The 25,774-nt window shown below is 47.6% G+C and overlaps 2 protein-coding genes across 2 annotated transcripts in view; both read left to right on the forward strand.

The window, feature by feature from the left end:
- Positions 1-13,722, forward strand: part of CSNK2A2 (casein kinase 2 alpha 2) — a 33,381-nt gene extending 19,659 nt beyond the window's left edge. Inside the window, exons 7-11 of the mRNA XM_063313034.1 lie at positions 1,001-1,111; positions 2,429-2,530; positions 7,276-7,376; positions 10,225-10,373; positions 12,427-13,722. Of these exons, the coding sequence (XP_063169104.1) occupies positions 1,001-1,111; positions 2,429-2,530; positions 7,276-7,376; positions 10,225-10,373; positions 12,427-12,503 (540 nt within the window). The 3' untranslated portion in view covers positions 12,504-13,722. The remainder of the gene's footprint in view (positions 1-1,000; positions 1,112-2,428; positions 2,531-7,275; positions 7,377-10,224; positions 10,374-12,426) is intronic.
- On the forward strand, positions 928-25,495 carry CFAP20 (cilia and flagella associated protein 20). Its single transcript, XM_063313035.1, has 7 exons — positions 928-933; positions 21,134-21,230; positions 21,446-21,525; positions 21,792-21,903; positions 22,062-22,250; positions 23,901-24,011; positions 25,085-25,495. Exons 2-7 carry the CDS (start codon positions 21,147-21,149, stop codon positions 25,088-25,090), a joined length of 582 nt encoding a protein of 193 aa, XP_063169105.1. The 5' UTR covers positions 928-933; positions 21,134-21,146; the 3' UTR covers positions 25,091-25,495.
- The last annotated feature ends 279 nt before the right edge of the window (positions 25,496-25,774 follow it).

The following is a 25,774-nucleotide window of genomic DNA, read 5'->3' on the forward strand; positions in this document are numbered from 1 at the left end:
AATGAGGCCAAACAGATTGAGATATTTAAGAACAGCCAACCAAAACAAATTCATAAAACAATAAATCAGCTATAAAATGAACATGAATATGAAAGTATTTTCACCACTACCTGAAATGGACAGCTGGTTCTCCCCAGATCTCCTCAGGGAGAATATTTCATAATTTAGACAGTCGTATATTATTATTATTATTATTATTATTATTATTCCCCCTCCTTTTGATTCCTATCCCATCGTCTGCCAAAAGCCATTGGGACATAGTATCGGGCAAGAACCCTAACAGCATTCTTAAGGGCTGATGAGTTACCAGTCCCGAGCTTTTTCAGCCACTTAGGCGCTCAGCTGAACTAGGTAGCTGGAGGGTACGGAAGTAGCAATTGGGGGTGCTGCCGTCACAGTTCGCTGTTAGTGGTTCATCCTGTGAGAGGCCTGTAAAACCCTCAGAGGACCAGATTTTCATTCCTGGGCCAGCCGGCCCGTAGCTCCCTTTCCCCTTCAGCTGCCAGACCTCCCCTGCTCCCCCAGCAGCTTGTCTGCCTCTACTCGGCACCTTCCACTTCTCCTCTAGGTCTTTGTCTCCATTCCTCTTGGCAGCCTCTGGTCCGGTCCAAAGCTGAAAATGGGCTTCCTCCCCCTTCCCGCCGTTGCATCCTTCGGAGGAGGCGGGAGGCCCGCTTGTGCTCAGAGGCAGCGCTGGTGTCCGCTGTGGAGGATTCCCCCTTGCAGCTGACTTTGTGGAGGAAAGCTGCTGGGAGCCCTCTGGCCTCGAGGTCTCTCGCACACTCGCAGGCACCTGGTCCCTGTTTTCTCATAGTTAGCTTTCCTTTATACGCGTCTGGTGCGTTACGCTTAGCGCGTGAGTCCTCCAGCAGCTCTCCGTCAGACCGGTAGCACGGGGCTAAGCTTACAGGGCAGAGCAGACCGGCGGAGCAGCTGGGCAGCCCCCTTTTGGCCAGAGCGTTGCCTGTGCGCGGCAGCTGACGGTTCTGTGTGTTCGCAGTTGCGGCTGATAGACTGGGGCCTGGCCGAGTTCTACCATCCCGCTCAGGAGTACAACGTCCGGGTAGCCTCGAGGTACTTCAAAGGGCCGGAGCTGCTTGTGGACTACCAAGTAAGACTTGCCCCCCACGGGGCCTCGTTCTGAAAAATTGACGTGTGCCAGTGCTGCTTTCCACTCCTCCCCACAGAAAAAAGGGTTAGCAGGGTTTGCCACAAACAGATAAAAGAAATGAAATTTTAAAATAGGTTGAAAATACAAGACAGCTCCTCATGAGCTCTTGCAGGAGACAGAATGCAGGTTAGTGTCATTTTGTAGCTTTTTCTCCAGCTGTTTCCCCCCCCCTTCCCCAGCTAGTGTGGCTCAGATACACGGAGCTTAAGTTGTATGCTTGCAAGATATTTTTTAGAAGCCTTTGAGTATCATTTAGTTGTGCTACAGGTGTGACAGTGCCGGCCAGGACTGCCTGGCCACGTCCCTTTGAGCAATGTCTTGGGCCGGACCCTTGGATCTCTCCCGGCCCCGGCCTGGGTGTTTCAGAAACGGAAAGACCGGCTCCCTCAAAATCTGTTACTGGCTTATGTCAAGAGGGATGGCTTTGGCAACGCATCAGAACATCAGTGTGAACCATTAAGAACTGCCTGGCCCCAGACTTCTTCCCTCCCTCTTTCGTCCTTCAGGATTCACTCAGGCAGTTACTGTGTTTGAAGTAAGGACTTGCCTGAAGTGAGGCCACAGAGTTTTGGCAGAGGGTTTTTAACACTGAAGGCCTCTGTAGGAAGGAATTCTCACAGGTACTCATAGGTGTGCAGGAAAATACATGGTTGCCAAGGGAGGTCTCATAACTGGGTGGGAGGAAGGCAAAAAAGGGGCATGAAAGATATGAGAATACTTGAGTGAGAATAAATTCCTTTTGGGAGAGTCTTCCTTTTAACCGGAGTGCAGTGTCCTTTTTCAGCCCCATTAGTGGGTAATTCAGAATGCGCTTACCAGGAGCTTTGCAGAGGGGCATCATTCCTGAACCTCGTGTAGATCTGGGTAGAAGCGCAGAACAAAGAAAAGGAAGATCGGGAGGCAACATTAGAGCAGGAGAGGCAGATGGGCCTGATGGATGGGGCCAAACCTGGTCTGTGGCATGTGCTCCTGGCCCAAAGCTGCTGCTCTGAATCGAGGGCCGCCTGGGAACAGATGGCGGCATTCTGTCTAGATAAGACGCAGCCTGGAGGGAGAAACAAAGAGCCGTGGCGAAAGTTGGTTTTTGAAACTGCTCCATTTCCAGATGCTGGAACAAGCCCCTTATACAATGGTGAAATTAGCATGTAGTGTTTAAGCAACTGTGTTTTAACATTCAGGCTGACAGTGCAGAAGGCAGAGTACAAGTCACTGTGCACTTTCACAGTCTTCTTTCTGCTGCTTTCCCTCCTCCCCCAGATGTACGACTATAGCTTAGACATGTGGAGCCTCGGCTGTATGCTGGCAAGCATGATCTTCCGGAAAGAACCTTTTTTTCACGGTCAGGACAACTATGACCAGGTGAGAAACGGTGGGACAGATCACGTTGCAAAGAGCAGCTGCTCCTCTCTTTCCATAGCTGTTCAGTCAGGCTGGGATATCCGCTTTTGGCTCTGCTGGCAAAAGGATGCCCCGGCCTCCGTTTGCTACGCTTTCTCAGGGAGGCCGAGCCTTGCATTTTCAGTGCGGTGCAGGCTGTACTGTTGGAGATCAAAGCATGACCATCTCTAGAGTCAAGTGAGTCTCTCAGGCTGTCTGGAATGATCTACTGGGACATGGGGGCGGGATGTGTGTGACAGCCAGCCTTTGGCAGAGCTAACAGCAGGTATCTCAGTGAATGCTGTCAACGGCGCACCGAAGCTATAACTGGGGTGCTTTTTTGTGGGTTTCTGGAGCAGTGTCTGCCAGGGCTGCTCTTGCCATGGAACACCTGACTCTGAAATATCCTGAGAAAGGCAGCTTGCTTCATGGCTGTGGAAGCAAATGAGAGGCTCAGAGGACCTGCTTCTCAGTTGCTTCCTCAGTAGCTTTTCAACACTCCATTGTGAGGTGCCTTTTGGGGGGAGTACAAAATTGTGGGATGACTAAAGGACTGGTTTCTTATGACAGGTGCATTAGGAGGTAATAGAACAGCTGGGGGGACATGCGGTTGCCTCCCACTTTCTTGTACTGTACTGGGCCTGCGCTGTGTGGAGGCTTCTGGTCAGAGCCAGATCTGTGCCACAGAGGCTTCAGCCCCAGCCCAAGAGACCGTCTGACTCTGAAGAAAGAGGACTAGATCCTTGGCTAAATTGACATAGCTATAAGAATGACAATAGAGATGTTAAGATAAAAGATTTCTTCTGGTAGTTTTATATAATGAGCATTCATTTCATTCAAATGAACAAAAAGAGAAGTGCAGTAACCAGAAATAAGAAATAAGATCTTAACCAACATTCATCAGCAAATAAGACTTTAAAAGCTAAGTTTGAATTAACGACAACCCAGTACCACCTATAATTAGACAGAACCCATGTACATTTTGAAATACTTTGTTTATAATGAAGAACATCATGTTTCCAGAACACACACCTTTGATCTGCTGTGAAGTATTTAATCTGGACAGCTGGGTTTGATACTTGTTTTGGTTCCTCTTAAAGACAAATTCCACAAATTTAGCTTATTATATTTCAAATTACAATTATTTATTTATTTATTATTCGAATTTTGCTACCACCCATCTCCCGCAAAAGAGGGACTCTGGGCGGTTTACAGTAAAATTAAAACTATAATAATAAACAATTAAAATCCTATAAAAATAAAACAATTTACAAATATAAAATAGAATATAAATAAATGTAAAATCCAAGAGGCTAGAAAATTCTAATCAGGTGGGAGGGGCTCTAAGGCGTGAGCCACCCCCATGAATGGCTGCCCACCTTCCCACCCCACACGAGACGGCAGAACCGGGTCTTCAGGGCCCTCCTGAAGGTTGGAAGTGAAGGGGCCTGCCTCACCTCCAGGGGCAAGATGTTCCAAAGGGCAGGGGCCACTGCAGAGAAGGCCCGCTTCCTGGACCCCGCCAGAGTTCTCTTGCAGATGGGGTCCCTAACGTGCCCTCTGCCTGATCGGGTGGGGCAGGTCGATGTTGTGGGGATGAGACAGTTATAAGCTGGAATTGATTTTGGAATTCCCTTGTGGCCGCATCCAGATAATCTGTGTCTGCAAGATTAAAAAAAATCCAGTGTTAAGTTGGTGGTATGAATGACTTAACTGTCCTTGTTATGCTCCTGACGAGGCAACAGTCAACAAGACTCAGCCTGGGCCACTCCTTGTGCTTAAAGAGTCATGCTTCTACTCACAGTTTTTGACGTCTTTTTTTAATAAGAATTTTATTAATTTTCAAGCAAAGATAAAAGCTACAGAAAAACAAAAAACTACAAAGAAAAAAGTGTAGAAACACAAGGGAACATTTTTCAAAATTACAAAAAGAGGTGACTTCCAACTTTTAACAGCAAGGATATACAACGATTTTCCATAATCAATCCCTTACTCTGTATTAAACCAAAATCACATTATTTCTATAAATCATTCCATTGGCACATTATAAAAATCACTAAATACAGTTGCTCCCCCCCTTATATTAAAATAAAAAATATATATACCTCCTAATCAACTTTGTTGTTGTTTATTCGTTCAGTCGCTTCCGGCTCTTTGTGACTTCATGGACCAGCCCATGCCAGAGCGTCCTGTAGGTCGTCAACACCCCCAGCTCCCCAAGGGGCGAGTCCGTCACCTCTAGAATATCATCCATCCACCTGGCCCTTGGTCAGCCCCTCTTCCTTTTGCCCTTCACTCTCCCTAGCATCAGCATCTTTTCCAGGGTGTCCTGTCTTCTCATTATGTGGCCAAAGTATTTCACTTTTGCCTTTAATATCACTCCCTCAAGTGAACAGTCTGGCTTTATTTCCTGGAGGATGGACTGGTTTGATCTTCTTGTAGTCCAAGGCACTCTCAGAATTTTCCTCCAGCACCACAGTTCAAAAGCATCTATCTTCCTTCTCTCAGCCTTCCTTATGGTCCAGCTCTCGCAGCCATATGTTACTACTGGGAATACCATTGCTTTAACTATGTGGACCTTTATTGTCAGTGTGATGTCTCTGCTCTTAACTATTTTATTGAGATTTGTCATCGCTCTCCTCCCAAGAATTAAACATCTTCTGATTTCCTGGCTGCAGTCAGAGTCTGCAGTAATCTTTGCACCTAGAAATACAAAGTCTTTCACTGCCTCTACATTTTCTCCCTCTATTTGCCAGTTATCAATCAAGCTGGTTGCCATAATCTTGGTTTTTCTGAGGTTTAGCTGCAAGCCAGCTTTTGCACTTCTTCTTTCACCTGCATCATAAGGCTCCTCAGTTCCTCTTTGCTTTCAACCATCAAATCAACCTAATCAGCTTCCCCCCGCAAAATAACATTGATTTAATTATTTCCTTCCTACTACTGTTCTATACATTCCTGTCTACTATAATAAAGATCAAACTAAAACACATAAATTGTCTGCCATTGTACTTGATAATACAACAATTTTAATAATCATATTAAACCCAAAACCATCCAAACAGACATTTTTTATTATACCTTAATAATCTTAATTCAAATCATTAAAAGATAAATGAAATCAGTCAAACCCTAAAAGCAATCCAGATAAATATTCTTCAACCCGTATCCCACTTCAAAATAAACCAGAGCATTTACATAGCCCCACAATGCGCAGAGCTTTTTTCTAAAAAAAGGTCAAACAGCCCAACTGACCCCCTCAAAGACTCCAACTTCTCTTCAGGAAACCTCCCATACATAATAACCCCTTCTTTTCCATGGTGTTCCATCAGAAGATCAGTTTCACTTACAGCTTGCAACTCAATCTCTCCCTTAAATTTCTTCAACTCGACTATCCGATCTTCATCCAGCATTTCAACAGAAGTCCCAATCTCACTCTTAGAAGAGACATTTCTGTCGCTGTTAAATTCCTCAGTTTCATCCATGACATCCCCAACCAGATGACACATTTTAGACTTCATATTTTCCACAATGTCCTGAATGCCTTGCATAAAAACTTGGTAAGAGTCAGAAAGAATCTGTTTAAAATCTCGGTGGAAGTCAGAGAAAGTCTGTTTAAAATCCTCCATGTCTCAAGCAGTAGATTATGGTGCCCCCTAGGAACTTAACCAGCGAAAGTCAAAGATATAAAGGAATGTCTTTACTTTAGTGAAAGTGAGATTAGCAGGCAATTCCCCAGGAAAAGTAGAAGCAGAAAACTGAAAGTTCAAAACAGCCGATTCAACATGTAGGAAAATACTAGTTTCTTCAAATTTAGTACAAAAATAATAACAGGGAGACAATTATTTACTGTCAATCCTCCTTAATATTTGGATGGAAACAAAGTTAAAACGTTAAAAAAAATATTTTTAAAAAATTGATCCCAAAAATAACGATAAGCACCAAGTGAACCCCCTTCTCCTTGCTGTAGAAAACCTCTCTTAGGGTATGCGTACTTAAAAGAAATATATCTTGGGTGATTTAGAAATGGGGTGGCCGGTTTTAGTGTGCCTTTAAGGCTACAGCGCGGCTTGGAAATGGTGACGTCCTGCCCTCCCAGCTGCTCTTACCAGTCGAGCACGAATGCTGTTTACAATCTTCTGGCTGCAAGCAGCCATCCAGAGGACAGATGGGGTGATTCCAGGTGTTTTCCTTTTTCTGGAAAAACACTCCTGGGCTTCAGGAAAAACCTGCTTGAGCCCGAAGAAACTGCTGCATTGTCAGTTCTGCCCGCTGAGCCCGTGGGCACAGCTGTTCAGTCCGCCACATCCCCACCGGAAGTCCACAGTTTTTGACAAGCGTTGTTGACTAAGCTGAAGTGTTAGCATATCAGAGAACAGAGGGAGCTATCCTTGTCTACCAAGCGTGGTATGATCTGTACCACCATGGAATAGCTTCTTTTTAATGGAGTGGTGAGGCTCGAACCTGGGAACATATTTCTCCATAGAAAACACTCAGGCTGAAGCCCTTCCACGCGTCCTTACGTGTGAGAATAACTTATATGACTACCAAGCTTACTGGGGAAAGAGGAAAAACTCTGCATGTGAAAGTTGTATGGTTTCAAGCTGTTGGCCCAGGAAACGATGTCATTAACCCTTCCAGATTCTGGTTGCCTCCCAGTGGAAGAGCAGGGTAGGGTCTGGTGTTTTCTTTTTGTTTTCCTAGTGCTACACATCTATTCTTTATTGCAGTTGGTTCGCATCGCAAAGGTTCTGGGTACAGATGAATTATATGGTTATCTGAAGAAGTACCATATAGAACTGGACCCCCACTTCAATGATATCTTGGGACAGTAAGTTCATTGTGGCGTGTTTGTTCTCTTGTGTTACCCAGATTGGGGCGCTTAGTATGAAGGATGGCGCAAAGTGAGGTGGATTTCCTCGCAGGCAGGTCCTGTGACCTCTTTTGAGCAGATACAGCCTTTCCTTCTTGCGGCTCCTATAGGAAGGCTGCTCAGTATCGCATGTCCCCTTCTGTAGTGTGTGGAATCCCAGCACTCAATGGCTTTACAAGTTCTTGTTTTCTCTCCAGGTTTTAGGAGCTTTTAATTTCATGGAAGCTTGTGATTTAGCTACGTTGCTTACTTTGGGATGCCAGTAAATGTCTGAAGATATTTGTTGAGGCCTATTGATTGTTTGATAGAATTCCTTGGAATTTTGCTCTGCATTTTTAAAAGAAACGTAGGGTCACGCTTTTCAACATTTTGGGATGTATTGATAATACGAAACTAGTATGACTCTATGATGCTGATAAAAAAAGTTTAAATTGCTTGGATGGAATCAGAAATTGATTCCTGCACTGAGTAAGGGGCTGGACGCAGGGTCCTAAATGACCCTTTCCAACTGTGGATCCTAGCCTGATTATGTACCATGCTGAATTGTTTCCCCTTGGCTCTTAGCTGGGGTGCCCATGGTTAATTTAGGATTATGTGTAAAACAGGAACTCAGATGTACTTCTCTCCTAGTAAGTTGGAATCACTTGTGAATCATTACATTGCACTACACAAATCACAGGTAGAGCAACCAAGGTTTGTTAGCTGTGCCCATTTGTAGCAGGAGTGATCTAGCATTGTGTACTAGCATGCTGTTTGCTTATGATTAAGCCAGAATTCTATTTTAGCTATTGTAACATTCAGACATGGGTGTAAGATCCTTGACAAGATGTAAATTAACATAATATCATTGGCTCTCTTTGAGTGAATGTGTTCAGTCTCAGTTGTTGCAGCTGTGTCAGTTCTACCTGCAAGGCGGGGGAACAGGCTGAATGTGCAGCCCTGCCTCTCCATCCGTATGCTACTAAAACTCTCACTGGGTTTGTACCCTCAGCTTAGCCCAAATGGTGGATTATACTGCAACAATTTTTGAATCACGGTACCTAAAATCCGCTAACTTAAAGAACGCCTAAGAAATCCAGGGCCCGTGACTCCTTGGAATTGAAATTTCCACGATGTTCAGACCAGCTTTATTCGCAAAGTTGCAGCATCCCCGCGGTCACGTGATTGTGATTTCCGACGCTCCCTGCCAGCTTCCCACAAGCAAAGTCAGTGGGGAAGCCAGCAGCAAGTCGGAAGTCGCTCCCGCTCCTTTTTTGCCCACCCGTGGTCATTCTGTTGATCTGTTTAGCCTGAAATTTAATGTTTATTGTGGTCACATCAGACTGCAGTACCTTTCTCTCAAAGGATGACCCAACGGGTCACAGTTGTCTAGCTGTTCTTATCAATCCTTACCTGTGGAAGGCAGGCACCACTGAGAGTAATAACCAAACCTACCTTCCCAAAGAACGTTTCCTACAGGGGTCAGAGAAACCCAATGAGCAGCCATATAATTTTCAGAAGCATTGCATTTAGTATTTAAACAATACTCTTCAAATGTCAGCACTATCTCTCGATCAATTTTATTCTTGTGAAAACCTAAAATGAATTAAAGATCTTGCTTCAGGTCATTGCAGTTGATGCCTCCAGATCCAAGTTCCTGAACTGGAACTTGAAGGGAGATGCGCTGGGTCTCCCAGGATGCAGATGTCTCAGCCAAGCAGGCAACCGGTCTGAAGAACGGTGATGTGGAGATATCAGGAAATGTAGCAGGGGCAAGCAGCCTGCCACCAAGTGCAGGATACAATTTTCCTTGAACTGTTTCTAGGTCTGTTCTCAGTTTGCTCCTTGCTGCTGTGCAAATCGTGTGTCATCCTAGAGAACTGGTTTTTTGCCAAGCCTTTTTGATTGAAGAGCGAGGTGAAAATGCGTTAAATAAAGTATGAGAGGGGAACAGAGCTACAAAAAGCAGCGCTAAACAGCTTTGTTCCCAGAGTCATATGTCCCTTACGGTGAGCTTTATAGTTCACAAGCATAAAATGGTGGACCTCTCCATAGTAGGTCCCTGCTCTCAGGTCGTCTTGATTAGGACAGGCTATGAAGGCCCAAGGCATTTTTCAGTTGGGTATGGCAAGCAAAGGAAGGGCTCGGAATTCCTTCCCAGTCATTTTCATCTTGCTCCCCAAATGTAAAATTGTAGAACATTAAGGATTCTTTGCTGCTTATACGGAGGCTATCGTGTTACCCACATTCTACTCTGTATTTCCAAGGTGGTATTGAAAAATATACTATTACCCACAGGCAGCCCTGTTCTGTTATATTCCTTTGATACAGATCATTTCCAGACTTGCACTAACAAAGTTACTAGAAGGCCTTTCAGCTGATATCTGCAGGCTGGGTTATTATGTGGTTTATTTTACCTTTTTTTAAATCAGTGTTGTGGTTTTGCTGTATTATTTTATGGTGGGAGGTTCCTTAAGAATGCCATGAGTTTGAGAGTTTACAAAATAAATAAATAAAGGTGCCACCAGATATTTATTTCATGTTTAACACAGGAAGCTTGAGAATTGGGCTTAATGTACTTTCTGGAATTCATACTAGACTTGTCGGCTAGTTAAAATGTAGGTTTAAATGAACTACACAAAAACACTGAATTATTTCTGTGATTCTGTTGGTAAAAACTAACCGCCAGGGACATTTTTATATTGTGGCAATGTAAGAAGAAATAACAGCTTTGCTGAACAGCCCAACCTGCCAAGTGCATTTCTGAGCTGCTCCATTCCCCCCTCCGCTGCCTCCTCACCGCCCAGCTTCGCCCCTCTGCTCTCAGGCACTCGCGGAAGCGCTGGGAGAATTTCATCCATAGTGAAAACAGACACCTGGTCAGCCCCGAAGTCTTGGACCTGCTGGACAAGCTCCTGCGATACGACCATCAGCAGAGGTTGACGGCCAAAGAAGCCATGGAACACCCCTATTTCTGTAAGTTGAGCCGGGAGGTATGGAAATCAACTACCTGGTCCGGCACCTCTTTATCAAAAGTGCTGGCTAACCAACGGCTTTTCTTTGCAAACTCCAGTTGTTCTGAACTTTTGCTAAGTGGGAATATTTTCAGAAAATATTCCACATTCATATTTTGCAAAACCGTTTTACCATGAATGTTGTTAGTCTTAAAGTGCCACACGAGGCTGTTGCAGCCAAGAGATGGCGGTGCTGTCCTGGGACTAATTTTCCAGGGGGTTATGGGTAAACAGATGAAAAACTGTTTGGAAGACATTTTTTTAGATTTTAGGGTGCAGTCCCAATCTTCAAAAATACAAGACCTTCTAAGAGGGCTCAGTGTGAGATTTGATTAAGTTTATTTAAACGTATTTGGGTTTTGAAGTACCTGTTTTCAAAGTTGAAAGGTTCTGGGCTTCAGATTTTTCCTGCTATACAGGTAGTCCTTGCTTGACAAACATTCATTTAATGACAGTTCAGAGATATGACAGGGCTAAAAAAAGTTACATACAACCCATCCTCAAAGTTACAACTGTCGCACCACCCTCATGGTCACATGATCATGATTTGGGCGCTTGGCAACTGGCTCGCATTTACGACCATTTGCAGAATCCCATGGTCACATGATTGCAATTTGTGACCTTCCCAGCTGGCTTCCAACCCAAAAAATCAATTGGAAACAATTGGTTTGCTTTACGACTGTGTGACTTGCTTTGTGATCGCTATAAAAATGGTCATAAAATCAGGTCCAGTCGCATGGTGCCTTGCTTAACTGCATCGCTTAGTGGCCAAATTCCAGTCACTGTTGTGGTCGTTAGGCAAGGACTACCTGTATACCTTACAAGTTGCTAGTGTGCCCTGTTTGCCAAAGCCCCAAGCACTCTGTAGATTTAAAAGGCAGCAGCTTTTGCAGCGACCACCTCTGAGGTAACCCTTCCCAGGAAAGGCCGTGTGGGTCTAGCCCTTTCCGTTCAGGCCTCGGGGGAAAGCGGAGCAGCGCTGCCCGGGGAGGAGCAGCGCTTCAGATTCTCGGCCCAGGTTCCAGCAGAGCCTCTTTGGACTGATGAGTTAAGCGTCGGTTTGGATGGTCCCATTCCAGGTTGCTGGGACTTGTTGCGTTTGTTGCTCTTCTTACGATGTAGTGTTATGTATCCACATCATCAACTCACTGCCAATGGCTAGCTGGAAATGCAAAGGTAGCAAGCAGAAGGAGAAAGGGGAAGTGCAGGAGACCACAGGATCATTGTGAAAATGCAGTTGTCCGCACCAGGGCTTTGTTTTGGTCAGTCTGCTAAACATCCGAAACTTACAGAGTTGAACAATTTTGTGTGGCCTATAGCTTAAAGGTAAAGGTTTCCCTTGACGTAAAGTCCAGTCGAATCCGACTCTAGGGGGCGGTGCTCATCTCCGTTTCTAAGCCCTGGAGCCGGCGTTGTCATAGACACTTCCGGTTAAGTGGCCAGCATGACGACTCGGAACGCCGTTACCTTCCCGCCGAAGCGGTACCTATTGATCTACTCACATTTGCATGTTTTCGAACTGCTAGGTGAGCAGGAGCTGGGATTAACAAAGGGAGCTCACCCCGCCGCGCGGTTTCGAACCGCCGACCTTCCGATCCCTGCCTATAGCTTACCCGTTGAATAATATGTTAGCACAGCTTCACTGATTTCATTTGAAGGCATTAAAGCAGCTTCAGACAAATCCTTAAAAACTCCAAGTTCTAGTGGTAACCTAGGTTCCATCATAGGTTTTCTTAGTGTCTCATACTCCTGAATATGAGCTACGTAAAAGAAGTCAAAAGTGAATGGTTGCTTCAATGCATCATTTCCCCACAAAATTGCCAGGTGCAGTGGATTTCCGGGCAGAAGTGAGGGGAGGAAATGTTCGCATTGGATCAGTCTTGCTAGTTGTGTCTCCCTGGAGCTCCAACTGCCCGTTTTTGGTGGGTTGAAAATGTCTGCAAAGCAAGATGCATTATAATAGGCTCTCTGGTTTCCATCAACTCTCCCCTCCTCTCCTCTCTTGTCCTCCTCAGACCCAGTTGTGAAGGAGCAATCCCAGCCTGGCTCAGACAGCCCTGTGCTCTCCAGTAGCCTCACAGCAGCACGATGAAGTTTGGGGGACAACGGGCAATGCCAGCGGTTTACGATACAGACACGCCCTTCCGTCACCTCGGAAAGGGATGAACCCAGCCCCTCTCTGCTCAGCAGAAGCCTCATCTGGAAGGGGGTTAAGGCTTAGCTGCCCTCCCTCTTCAGCACTTGTGGCTATCCCAACTTTCTTTGTGTGTTACCAAAGTCCTGATCCCAATGGCTGTGTACGATTTACATGGATCCAAGGGTGTCCAAAGGTCTGCATGACTGACTCCAGGTTGATTCTGCAGTTTCCCACCCTGCCTTTCCTATCTCCCATTGGGTAACCTTTGATTTCTCCCCTCTTGTTGCACTGGAATATAGCCTGTCTGCATAGACACAGGCCCCTGCAGGTTATTAGCAAATGCAGACTTGTGCATGAGGAGGCCACCCCTCCTGTGACTTGGGGCCCTTCACTCCCCCCACCCCCCTTAAGCAAGAAGTCTTGGTAATGAATTGAGTCAGTCAAGTTAATCTGCTTCAAGACCCATTCAAAACAGGCAGCCATTGAGGCAAACCCAGTTACTTTTTTCCCTTGTAGGGAACTGCCAGCCTGAGCTTGAAGAAAAGTTGTTCTTTGAGATGGAACAAGAGCTTTTTTCTAGTGAGGCATGTTCTTATTGCTAAAAAAAAGCCAATGGGGCCATTCCCATCCATGTCCAAATTTAGAATTGCTTTGATTACAGCAGGTTTGAATATGTGAAGAAGCAAAGAGGAAGGGTTTCTGCAAAGAAAACAGTGAGGAATTCTGGAAGCAGAAACAGTGGGTCGCTCAGAATTGGTCTGCAACAAACCTGTCCTGTAGCATTTGTACATGCCCAGCCCTGTATTGGAGCCCTTGGTAGAATCCTCTCCTTGGGGGATGGGTGTGTGAGATGCTCCTTTCGGTTTCTTCCCCCCCCCTCCCCCATTGGGTCTCTTTTGAGCCCTTTAGTTCAACCCCACCTTTGGGGAGATTATATTGTGTGATTCTGGTGACTTCGTAAACCTAAATTCACACATTTTTGTCACCATGCCTAAATGCAGATTTTTTTTTCTTTATTACATTGTCAGATATTTAATTTTAAATGATGCAGTTAGACTGTTTCTATTTGAAGCATCTGTTTACATTCCATATCCCAGTAATGATATGTTGGCATTGACATCAGGTCAGATCCATTTGTACGATTCACTGGAACCAATAAATCTCTATGTACAAACTTGTGTTTTCCTTTGTCTGGTCTCTGAGACTTCTCTGAAGGGAGAGGGCTCGTTCAGGGCTGGGGATTTAAGAGGAACATCTTATTGTTGACCTCCACTTGAAAGCTAAAGCGTTGAGTTTGGCAGTCTAATTCAGCCGCTGCTTTCCTGAACAGTCCACTCTGCTTCCCAAGCTGAGGCTGTACGTGGAGTTTCTAGTGGCTGCAAGTGAGGAAAGGTGTTCCTCAAGATTTCAAAATAGGCTGAGCTGTGACTGCTTCTCTCTCGCTGTTTTGGCACCAACTGCTTTTTGCTTCAAAGAAAAAGTTTGGAAATGGTCTATTAGAGAGGGAATTTGCTCTTTGCAATATGTAGTAACTTCAGTGGTCTTCAAGTTTTTCAAAAACCATGATTTACATTTATAAGTTCCTTTAACTTTGAAGAAATCAGTTATTCACCCTGAGTCTGCCTTTTTGCATAATTTGTGTAAAAAACTTGGGGATTAATATCTTGCCCATCCTTGGCTGACGTATGTGCTAACCTTATCTGGGGTCTGTCAAAGGCAGGCAGAGCTTGAAATATGAAGAAAAATGCAGTATTACTTCTCAGCTCTCGGATCACCAAATCCTGCATGTTCTCCACATGAGCAAGATTTTTCTCTGCCTGGGAAGAGTGAGAACGAAACTACTACCTTCTGGAGCTCAGGCTGGTTGAAGTAGCCCTATATTTGTATAGTCGAGAACATCATCATCTAGGATGCTGGAATGATGGGGTACTTCCCAAGGTACATGCATTCTTAGAACATTCAGGTCAAGGCTGCAGAAACAGTTTAGGCTTTTGCCTTTTCACCAGCTCCTTGTTCCCAAGGCTTAGGAAAAGCATGTCTAAGGGGGGATGTTGTTGGGATAAGTTTTGAATTAGATCTGTGGCACTTTCAGTAGGTATGTATGTCCTGGGACAAATGGCACCCGGTAGCTGTGCTTCCTGCTGCTGCAGAGTTTTGTGCAAATGCACTGCGTGGACAGGTACGCTGTGGCAGGTGCTGCTGCTAATGTGCTGATCAAGGGTAAGCACCAGGTTTCTGGACGGCCATAAGAGGAAAATTGTTTGTATTCTCTTAATGAAAGAAGAACTTCTCAGGAAACTGCGTGCATGTTTTTTCTGCAGAATTCACAACTCGGTGCCATTCTGTCACCTGCATGTCTACAGGAGTTGCAGGAGTTGTCCCTTGGCAAAATTCAGCCAGAGGACCTGCATTTTTTCTTTTAATAGAAATGAACGTGTCAAGGAAGCATTCTGTCCTAATTTGAGGTAGAAATACATAACTTGGAAGGTATGCTCACTTTGCCATGCTCTGATCTGCTGTACTGGTTTGCTGTCCCCTTCCTGAGTTCTGCCATTCTCACTGCACAACTGTTACCAGTTGAGAGATGGGTTGGCCCAAAAATTGAGATCCTCAGTGGAAAACAGCAGCATTTGAACCAGCCTTGGAGAAATGCAGCCATTTGCCTGTGATCCTTGTTTTCAGTTGGAGGGAATGTCGGTGGCTCAGGCTTGAATTGTGGAATCCTTGGTGCTCTCTGAGCTTGTGTTAGCTTGCACACGTTTCATCACCCGACTAGGTCACGTCATCAGTGCAAGTTGACTCTCTGATGATGTTACCTAGTTGGGTAATGATACGTCGGCAAGCAAACAGCCAAACCCAGAGAGCACTACAGACTCCGTGATCTTGTTTTGCTGTACTACGTATTGGCTACACAGTGCCATCCAACGCGTTTCACATCTCTCCCCACATCTGTCTGATGACATTCCTTCCAGTTTTCCATAAGCAGAGCAAGAACCAAAACAAAGTTTTAATCCGCTTCTGTGCAGCTTCCTGATGCCTACCCAGGGGCAGGTTATCAGAGCAGGAACTGCACCAGTCGAAGACACCCAGGAGCTTTAAGAACACAACTCTAGGCTTCTGCTCTTGACTTTCTGTTGCCCTCTTCCTGACCAAGAAAACATGGGCAATGAGAAGGGGTGCCAACCTGCTGTTGACCAAGAGGCCTTCCTGAACCCAGCCCGGGGGGGGGGGGGATGACGGTCAATTGGCTCCAGGTCAGCTGGCGAGGGAAGAACAGCACGGTGGACAGTTGTGGACCGAGTTGCATGTCCCTGAGTCACGTGTTAAAAGGAAATGCATGAAGAGTTTTGAGCACTGAAGAAGCTGTGTGCTGACACGCTGCTGCTGTGGAGCAAAAACATTTAGAGAGCCCCCAACTCGCTCTTCCTAACTAGTTCTGCAGGATTTGACATAGCTGTATGACAAGATGACATCTTTTGTTTTACCATTTTCATCAAAGCTTCAAATGTAAGGAAAGTGTTGAAAAGGAGTAATAAAGTTCCCTACCAAGTCTCACTCAAGATAATTAGATCCAGTGAATCAAGTCTAATTCCTCCCTAAAATTCTGTGGCCCACTCCTCCATCACCCGCAAGTGGAAACAATAGTTGGCTATCAGTTCATCATATACATCATACACAGAGCAGAAGAGAGCAAATCTAAAAGGAAGAGAGGAATGAGGAGATAAGGTAGTTTGAGAATTGAAACTTCGTTCAGTTGCCTTCTTTTTAGATCTAATGTCCTTCACTGTGTCTTTACAGTTGAACCCCTGCTATCCCTGCATGATCTCTTGCGGTCCCCATTCTACCTACAGGGAATAAGTGTGAGGCCTGGCTGACGGACTAGACAGATTTGAATCCAGCAAGCAATGGTAGAAAGTTTCTCCCCGTTGCTCCTGTTCTGCACCGATCAATTGCTTTCAAGCTGCATTTGTCGCAGATCTAGTGTTGACCTGCAGAACGCTCACCCATCCAATTCTGGCTGCTTGATTCTGCAGTGAGCTCCCGTCATCCCTAGCCATGAAGAAGCCACCCAGCCTGAAGGGAGGTGCTGTTGCTGTTAGCCTTGAACACTTGGAACACCTCTCTGGCCAGGAAGGGCTCTTGCTCCTCAGCAACTTAGGCACTGCTGCTTGGCTCTGGCTTACATGCCTCCTACTTGCATGGCTTTCTGTTCCTTGGGATTCAGTGGATAATTTTTCCATGGCCAGGGTGGAAAACCTGCTTTACTCCTTCCCCCTCAAGTCTCAGGAAAGGCATTCTTCCTCTGGCCCATGTTGAAAAAAAGAGACTTACAGGCTGGAGTGTGAAATCCAGCTGGGGGTGAGCTGGCTGGTGTGCACATCAGGGGAAGTGCAGAAAAGCTGAGCACGAGAAAGCAGGCAGTCGAAAGATCCCAGTCTGAACCCAAATTTCTTGAAAGCCATGCCAGACATCGGAGTGAAACAAAAGAGGCTGCATGCCACCAGTGGGGGGGTGGGGGTGGCAGACCTGGCTGGATGCAGCCCATAGGGCTTCCATGCATGCACCTGTGACGGCAGTTATGCCTGACTGGACTTCCTTTGGGGAGGGTTGTAGCCGGGTCCCTTCAGAAGTGGGACAGGTGACAGGTGACAATTGAAGCCGCCTTGCTACCTGGTTGGGGGGATAAAATGTGGGTTAATGGGAGGGGTGCATGCACATTAATGATCCTGTCCACATGGGAATACAGCTTCTGAAAGGTTACATAGCATTTAGGATGAAAAATTTCCCTACCCTTCCCCTATGCCTCTTTTGCTTTTTAAGACCAAAAATACTGTTTATCTTGAACATGAAATCCTGCTTATGCTCTGGATTAACAGATGATGGCTGGATTCATATGTTATGCCAAATCCAGCCGTGGAATCAAATGTTGGTTCTTCCAGCTCAATACCTTTGAGTGCCTGAGGAGTCTCCCAGGGTGGCGCCCTGCTTGGCCTAAAGACTGAAATTGGAGCCGTTTGCATGTGGCTCAGACTTTACTAGCAGCATAGTTAGATGTTCATGCAAGCTTGCCAATTGGTCACCTCTGTTCAGAATGGTCCTATAAGGCTCTGGCAGGCCACTTTTGCCCTTCTCGGGAGAGAAGCTGTGCACAGTAGAGGCAGGGTTTGGACCTGTCTTGTAGCTACCTCAGTTCAGTGTCCCCTCCATCCACTCCCTCACAGCAATTAAGTAATGGACACCTTAGGATCTGGAGACCATAAGGAAGCTGGCACCAGCCAGATGAGAGAGCCACCTTATAAATTTGGGGAGATGTGGGAAAGCCTGGGGAATACCATGGGAACTGTAAAGCACGTAGGACCAAGAAACCAGGACAGCTCTAGAGCTTGCTGAATTTCTTTTGAGAGCCAGTTCCAAGTTTTGCAGCAGCTTGATCCACCCTAGACAATGTCCAGCGTACTGTCTGGCTTTGCAGGAAGTTTGTTGCACCAGAGCTTCATTCTCCCATTGACCGGCATGGGACACACAGGTTCAGGCACCCCTGGTCAAATGGTACATTCCAGTGAATCCTTTAGTGAACAGAAATTGACACAGCCTCTACATGGTGTAAGGTTAAGTACATGTTTCTGACATTTTAAATGCATACTTGCTATTTATGTGCAATTCTTTACAGCTTCAAAGTAAGAAAATGATGAATTTGGTAGGTGCAGAAGTTTGGACATTGTTTCTGTCACCACTTTGTAGCCCTCCATTGACAGATGGAATAGTTTCGAAATGATCCCTTGTGGCTGGCTAAGACCCTGCCTATCTTGCTTCTGGAACTTTTTTCCCATTCTTCCTTGCAGATGTTTTATAGCTCAGAAGTATTTTCATGCAGGCGAGCTCCTCACAGATTTTCAGTAATATTCAAGCCTGCAGACTATGAAGTCCATTCCAAAATCTTAACCGTTCTTATACTTCATGGTGGATTTGGAGGTGGGTTTCAGATCATTGTCCTGCTCTTTCCAGTTTGGTTTCCTCACCAACATAGAAGGGAGTGGCACGCTGCCTTCTGTGACTTGCTGAATCTGTTCTTCCTTCCACCCACATTGTGTGCCCCGCATAATAGGGCCACGCGTGCTTAGCCTTTGGAAGTTTTTTTTCCCTCCAAATGTATCTCATGTTGTGGCCAAACAGTCCATTTTTGGTTTCGTCAGTCCAAATACTTTGTTCCAAAATGTTTTGTGCTTGTCATGGTTTTTGGGGCCCTCTTTAAACTACGACTTTTGTGATGGGATACAAAAGATTTCCTTCTGACAACTCTCCAGTGGAGGTAATTGTTACCTAAGCAATGCTTTGCTGGGACAGCTACTCCACGCCCCTTTGTTGATCCCAAGTTGCAGTGCCCATCAGAGCGATTCTGGACGCAATTTGCAGTAAGTGGAAGAATCTGCAGTCACCTGTCCAGTCAAGAAGGATGCTTTTCTAAAGCAAATTGAGGATCTTTCAGGGAGATGAAGTTGGAGTGGCTGGAGGACTTTGATTAACCAACAGCTGCTCTGGCTCTCTGGAGTTGCAGGGAGGTGTTCCCAGGGAACACCTTTGAACCTGAAGCACTGCCCAGACCTAGCAAGGAGGATCCAGGGCAGGAGAAAAGTGAGGGGAAAAGAACTGAAAGTAGGTGGGAGCCCCCCCCCCCGAACAATAAGAGCACAACTGCAGAGCAAAATGAAAGTCAGCGGAAGAGGCCAACAGGGTGACAGAAGCATAATTAGATCTCTTAATAAAGATCCCACCACCACAAGCACATAGGAGGGGAAAGGGGCAGAGCGTGGAGCTAGAGAGAGAATATGTAGGACTCAAAGGCTCAGAGTGAGCAGAAGCTGCTGAGAACAGCAAGAGGGGCTGCTTCAGATTCCTTCAAATGAAAGAGAAACAAATGCACCAACCACTGGGAAACAGAAAGCCACAGGCGGGCCACTCAAGCATCTATACCTGTGGAAATTCTAGAGGGGGTCAATCTGCAAGCGCCTGGAAAGCTGCCTCATAACCAGCATGGACGATGTGGCAGGCCATCCTGTGTCTTGCCTGCTTGACCTCCAGCACAAGCGCTGGATGAGATGCACCAGCAAGGCCTCTACCCACTGCCCATCCCAAGTTGCCCCTTGAGGGAAATGAAGTGGCAGAAAAGACTCCTGGAAAACCAGGATTGGATCCAACCGAGCACCATCAGCACCTCAGCGAGAGTGGGGAGCAGCTGGGTCACCCAAGCTGCCAGGAGTTGACGGTTTCTGTGACCCAGGCCCTCCCCCACCCACCCCCCGCCTGGCTGCCCATAGGAGCCAGCTACTTGGGCAGCTTTTGCCCAGTCCCCCACCTTCGCCCTGTGTCCAGCTACAGAGGATCCTAGAAGAAACCAGTCTCCGCCAGGCAGGATTCAAGCCTGGTTGTACAAGGAACGGCATTGGCATCCATGCAGCCCCTTCCAGAAAACACTGCTGCATGCGAGGCCTTGCATACCCATGTTTGGTGCAGTCCGTGTTTTGCAGGGCCCACGCTGCCTGTAGGGATCGCAGCCTGTGCTTAGCCTGGCAACAGGCATGAATATGCTCTGAATGTCACAGTTGGTGTGAAATGGATGTGGGAGTTGGACCAAGATGGCACGGAGGGAACCATTTGGATCGGCCTTCTATTCCTCCGTCTACCCTTGAAACCTTGGTTCGGCCACACCTGGAAGCCTACGGCCAGGGAGGCGTTTTTTCCTGAGACCTGGGTGCCTCACCCCGATCCCTGGCTCTGCCCAACACAGGGCTGGGGGCAAAACCACGCAGCACTCCAGAAGGTTTGGCGGGAAGGCGAAGGCAAAGTCTCAGCCCCTGGGACTCAGCGGCGGTTTGCGGTTGCTCCTTCCATCTGTGGGGTCTGGCCTACAGCCCTGGGATTCCTGGGCCCCCCATCCAAGCGCTGGCCTGCTCAGCCCGCCACAGGCTGGCCCTGCCGCCCACTGAGCCTCCTCCACTGAAGGCAGCAAATTTGGAAGTTCCCCAAAGTGGGCCCTCCCTGTCCATGACAGCGCAGACCAGCGCCAGGCAGTGTTCCAAGGATAGAGCAATACTCTCCTTCGCCGGAGGTGCACCTGTTGGCCTCGTGCGCGGGGCAGACTAGATGGCCTCTAAGGTCCTTCCAGAAATCCATTCCATTTCCTCCTGCTGTGAACCGACCTGGAGGGCGCCGAGTTGGGGAAGCGCCTTGGAGCGCCTGCAGCCCCGCCTTCCGGCTCCCGAGGGGTCCCCGTCCCCTTCCTCGACCTCGGGGGCGGGGCTCGTAAGACCCTCGCCCCGCCCCTGGTTGCCGGGGCTGCAAGAGCTCGCCCGACAACACACGGGCGGGAGGCAAAACGAGTCCCGTTCGGAAAGTAGTCCGTCTCCTGGCGACGGGGGCGCCCTTCGAAGGCCGCGGACCGCTCGCGGAGCGATTTCTTCGTGGCGGCGGGCGGACCTTGCGCCCGGCGGCAGTGGCGTCTCCTTCCGCGCCGGAGCCCCGGCCTGAGGACTGGCGCGCGGCGGCTGACGGGCGGCGCGTCCTGCAGGCCCGCCGGCGGAGCGGCCCCGCGGCCCCGGGATGTTCAAGAACACGTTCCAGAGCGGCTTCCTGTCCATCCTCTACAGCATCGGGAGCAAACCGCTGCAGATCTGGGACAAAAAGGTGCGGGCCGGCGGGCGGGCGTCTGGGCCTCGCGGGGCGGGCGGGCGGAGCCTCGCTTCTCGGCCTCCCGCTCCCCTCCGGCCGCCTCCGGCTTGCGCGGCTGGAACCGAGGAGGACGGGACCCCGCGAAAGGAAAGGCCGGGGGGAGCGAGGCCCCGGGGCTCCCGGCGGAAGGTCCGGCCGCGCGCGACGGTTGCTCCTCCGGCTCCCCGCAGGTGCGGAACGGCCACATCAAGAGAATCACCGACAACGACATCCAGTCGCTGGTGCTGGAGATCGAGGGGACCAACGTCAGGTGCGAAGGGCTGCCCGGCCGCGGGCCCTCCTGGGCGGCGCAGGAAGGCGGGGGCGCGTCGGGCTCGGGCCGGGGGAGTCCGGCCGGACCTTTCCGGCCCGGAGCAGCAGCAGGGCCCGGAAGCCTCGGGGTCGCCGGCCGGCGCGGAGGGCTGGGCTCGCGGGGCGCGGGCGGGTGCTGCGGCGCTGGCCGGCGGGCCCTGGAAGCGGGGGCGTCGGTTGCCCTGCCGCGGCGTGGCTCGCAGCGCGCTGTTCTTGCTCCTCCAGCACCACCTACATCACGTGTCCCGCTGACCCGAAGAAGACGCTGGGGATCAAGCTGCCCTTCTTGGTGATGATCATCAAGAACCTGAAGAAGTACTTCACCTTCGAAGTGCAGGTTGGCCCGCAGCGTTGCCCCGGGGCCCTCCGAGCGGGCTTCCCCTGGTTCTGGTGGCTTCCTGCTGGGGGACCGGAGGGTCGGGCTGTTTCGCCTTGAACAGCTCTGTTCCTTCCCACAGCACCTCTGCTGTGGCTGAGGGTGTCTCTCTGTGCCAGGTGCTGGATGATAAAAACGTGCGCCGGCGGTTCCGTGCCAGTAACTACCAAAGCACCACCCGGGTGAAGCCTTTCATCTGCACCATGCCCATGCGCCTGGATGACGGCTGGAACCAGATCCAGTTCAACCTGTCAGACTTCACTCGCCGGGCCTATGGCACCAACTACATTGAGACCCTGAGAGTCCAGGTCAGTCCAGTGGCTGAAAGCTTCCTGGGCTGTGCATGATAATTCTGAGCGACGCTGGCGGAGTTACTTTTCTTTAAGGAGTTACGGTGTGTCAAAGGGGGAGGGGGCAAAGAAAAGGAAACGTGTGTTTCTTACGTACTTAGTGGACCTAGTCTTACGTGTACATGTGCATTTTGTCACACAACTGAATTATTAGCGTTTAATAAAAAAGAAACTGAGCATACAAAGTAGCATCCTGTATTATGCCCAGTTTCTAAATAGTCCTTCAAACAGCAGTAAAATGCTGGCATGCACATATACATAAATGGAGAGGTGGGTCCTTCTGACTTTCCTGGAATTATTGGATAATTCTTCCAACCATGTTGCATTATAAAAACACATTCTGTAGCCATTCCCGTTGTCCTGTTAATTCCCAAACTAAGAAGGTGAACATTTATTAAAGCCAAGGAATCTTCTGAGCAAAATTATAGGAAAGAAATCTGTCTTGAGGGACCACAAGAGCACACAACCACCTCGTATGAGCCAGTGTTGGATTTTGAAAATGACATTTCCAACAGTTATCTGAACTCCCAAGATGTCAAACTGACACAAAATAATAGTTGTATAATCTAAAGAAGCAGGATTTGTTTTTCATTGTCAGAGGGCTGAGATTATGCTATTCCATGTTATAAAGTTTGCCAACATTGTAATATGGTTGTCCTATAATTTCATTTAATGCTTAAAATGGCTTTTATTTTTTTAAAAATTAGTAATACCTAATTTTAATTCAAAATATTCTTTTCCTTGAGAATTTTTAAAAAGCACTATAATCGTTATTCTTTTCCAAAAGCAAAAGTGAGAATGGGATGTTATCTACCTTTTTTCTTGGAGAGAAGCGTACCACAAGGTTATCCTGTTTCCTTTGTGACTTGGTGTGTCTTTGGGCAGAGTGGAATGCAGCAGCAGGCTGAGTTAACGTTTGGGGGGGACCCAAATTTTAAATGGCAGACTATGCTGAAGAAACGGGTTGGATGTGGAATGAGTAGCTCAGTTAATAGTAAATAGGCAGTAAATATTGTTACTTGAGCTGCAATATAACTCCTTTGTCAGGGAACACAGAGCATCACTTTTTATCTGTCAAAAAGTTCAGAGAGGCGATACGTTCCATTAGAGCATCTTTTGATAGAGATCAGTCAACAGCTTCAGAACTGGTGAATACTGGAGGATCAACATACTTTTCCTCAAAGGACATTTTCAGTGAGATTTGTGCCACTTCAAGGATGCAGCGGTGGAGGAAACCCATAGCCCAGTGGAAAAGACGTGCTCTGGGCTCAGGAGTTCTGGGTCACTCTGTAAGGGAGTTCTCGGGCAGGGGATCAGCAGAGCTGTCACCAGAGGTTCACCTGCAAGGTCTGAAAGGCTTTTGCCATGGCTGTTGGTGGGTGGAAGGCATCTTTTGTGTAACCCCTCTGTCTGAGTACCCAGAGGTGAAGGCCCAGCTTGGAGGTGGCATCCAGTGAGCAAGTGGCTCTTTGCCTGCCTAATTTTGTTCCCTTAGGAACTAGGCTGTAAAATTTTAGTATTCAGTTTGAATGAAATGCCAAGCATTTTGAGATGGGGTAGGATTTGGCATGACTCCTGCTGCACCTTAGAACATGGTTTCCTTTTCAGATCCATGCAAACTGTCGCATCCGCAGAATTTACTTCTCTGACAGACTCTACTCTGAGGATGAGCTTCCTGCTGAGTTCAAACTTTACATTCCTGTCCAGAACAAGGCAAAGGTGAGCAAGCGGGGGATGGACGGGAAGATGCGTTCCACAAAGAGTCACGCAACCCTCATTTAGGGCAGTTGTAGGTTGGAGACAGATACAGGTAGTCCTTGACTTACGACCACAAGAGGGACCAGAAAATCCATCAGTTAAGCAGTGCAATCATTGTGAGGCATCACGTGACCGCACCTGATTTTACAACCTTTTTTGCCATGGTGGTTAAGCGAATCACTGTGGTCGTTAAATGACTCTCATACTTTTCCATTGACTTTGCTTGTCAGAAGCTGGTTGGGAAGGTCGCAAATGGTGATCATGTGACCCGGGGACACTGCGACCATTGTAAATACATGCTGGTTGCCAAGTGCCAGAATTTTGATCATGTGACCGTGGGGATACTGCAGAGATCATGAGTGTGAGGACCGGTCATAAGACACTTTTTTTCAGTGCCATCATAACTTCGAATGGTCGCTAAAACAAATGGTCACAAGTTGAGGACTACCTGTATTTGCATTTGGTGCTCTGAGCGAAGATGTTTGAGGCCAAGAAATGGCCTCACGTGCTCTCTGCTGGAGAGAATTTTCCAGTGAGCAGGTTGTGCTCACAGAAGAAAGTCTGGAAGGCCCCCTCTGCCTGTGTTCAACCATGACTCAGGGCAGGAATTCACTTAGGAGCCTCTCCCCAGAGAAGTGGCTGTCCAGCCTCTGCTTGAACACACCCAGTGAGGGAGAGACCGCACTTCTCTTAACTCTACCACTGAGCTGCTCTTCCTGTTAGAATGTTTTTCCAGCATTCAGGCTGGAACAGTAAAGGAACTGGCCTCTCAGAGCCGATGGGCACTGCTGCTATTGTGAGATTGCACGATGCAGGAGCCTTGGGGGGATTTAGGGAGCCCAGCAGGTTCCCCCTCAGAAGGTCACATTGCAGATTCCAGTTTCACTGTGGTCGAGCGGCACGTCCCAAACAAATCCTGTCTTGTGCTGCTAGGAGGACGTGCTGCCCAAAGAGTTGTCTTTTTCTGCCCAGGTAAAAGTTTGATACATGTGTTTTGAATAACATTGTCTCTTTGCACATATCACCCAATGCAGCAATGATGGCATGATGGGAAGCCCCCTGGCAGACACACTGTGAAGATGCTGATGGAAGAGTATTTTTTTTTAATTAGAAACAAATGTAGGTGTGGATTTCCTAGAGTAACTATATTTAATAACAGTTGGTATCTGTAATGCTGGGACCAGACAAAACAAAGCATATCATTGTTCCGTGTGAGAGATGGTTTGGGCTCAACTTTGTAGTTGTGGGTCCCTCCTAGGGAAACCATGAATCGTGGAACTGATTTGGCCAGCAAGTGGGCGGCTTTGTCGAAGCAGTTCTGAGACCCTTGCACCCTCGCAGATGCCAGTGGTTTTTTTCTTTGCTCTGTCTCTGTGTATGCCCTAAATATGTGTGATCTACTCTTCTCCTGGAAGCTGCTATTAAATATTTGATTTTCTTTGTAAGTCTGTGCTTGCTCTCTCTTGGCCATTTGGGGCTGAAGTATCCTCCCCTGCCAGTGGGATGCAAAAGGGCAGGGGTCCCTTTAGACCAGGGATAGGTGCGGAGGAAAGGAGCAAGATTCTTTTGACTGAGTCCACAAATTGAACTAGACCATAACAGCTGGGTTTGTAGAGCATGTTAAACCATAATACGTTTTGCTTCGATGTTTACGGGTCCCTCCAGAAAGTAACAGAAACGGGTATTTTGTGGATTGGAAAAATGAAGGCGGCCTGGCAACTTTG

The sequence above is a fragment of the Candoia aspera genome, chromosome 11 (assembly GCF_035149785.1).
Source record: "Candoia aspera isolate rCanAsp1 chromosome 11, rCanAsp1.hap2, whole genome shotgun sequence".
Lineage (NCBI taxonomy): Eukaryota > Metazoa > Chordata > Lepidosauria > Squamata > Boidae > Candoia > Candoia aspera.

Bases quoted from the DNA above. Each gene is read 5' to 3' on its own strand.
- CFAP20 (XM_063313035.1), top strand. From the start codon at position 21,147: ATGTTCAAGAACACGTTCCAGAGCGGCTTCCTGTCCATCCTCTACAGC. The intron at 21,231-21,445 runs GTGCGGGCCGGC...GGCTCCCCGCAG, and splicing joins TGCAGATCTGGGACAAAAAG to GTGCGGAACGGCCACATCAA. The intron at 21,904-22,061 runs GTTGGCCCGCAG...TCTCTGTGCCAG, and splicing joins ACTTCACCTTCGAAGTGCAG to GTGCTGGATGATAAAAACGT.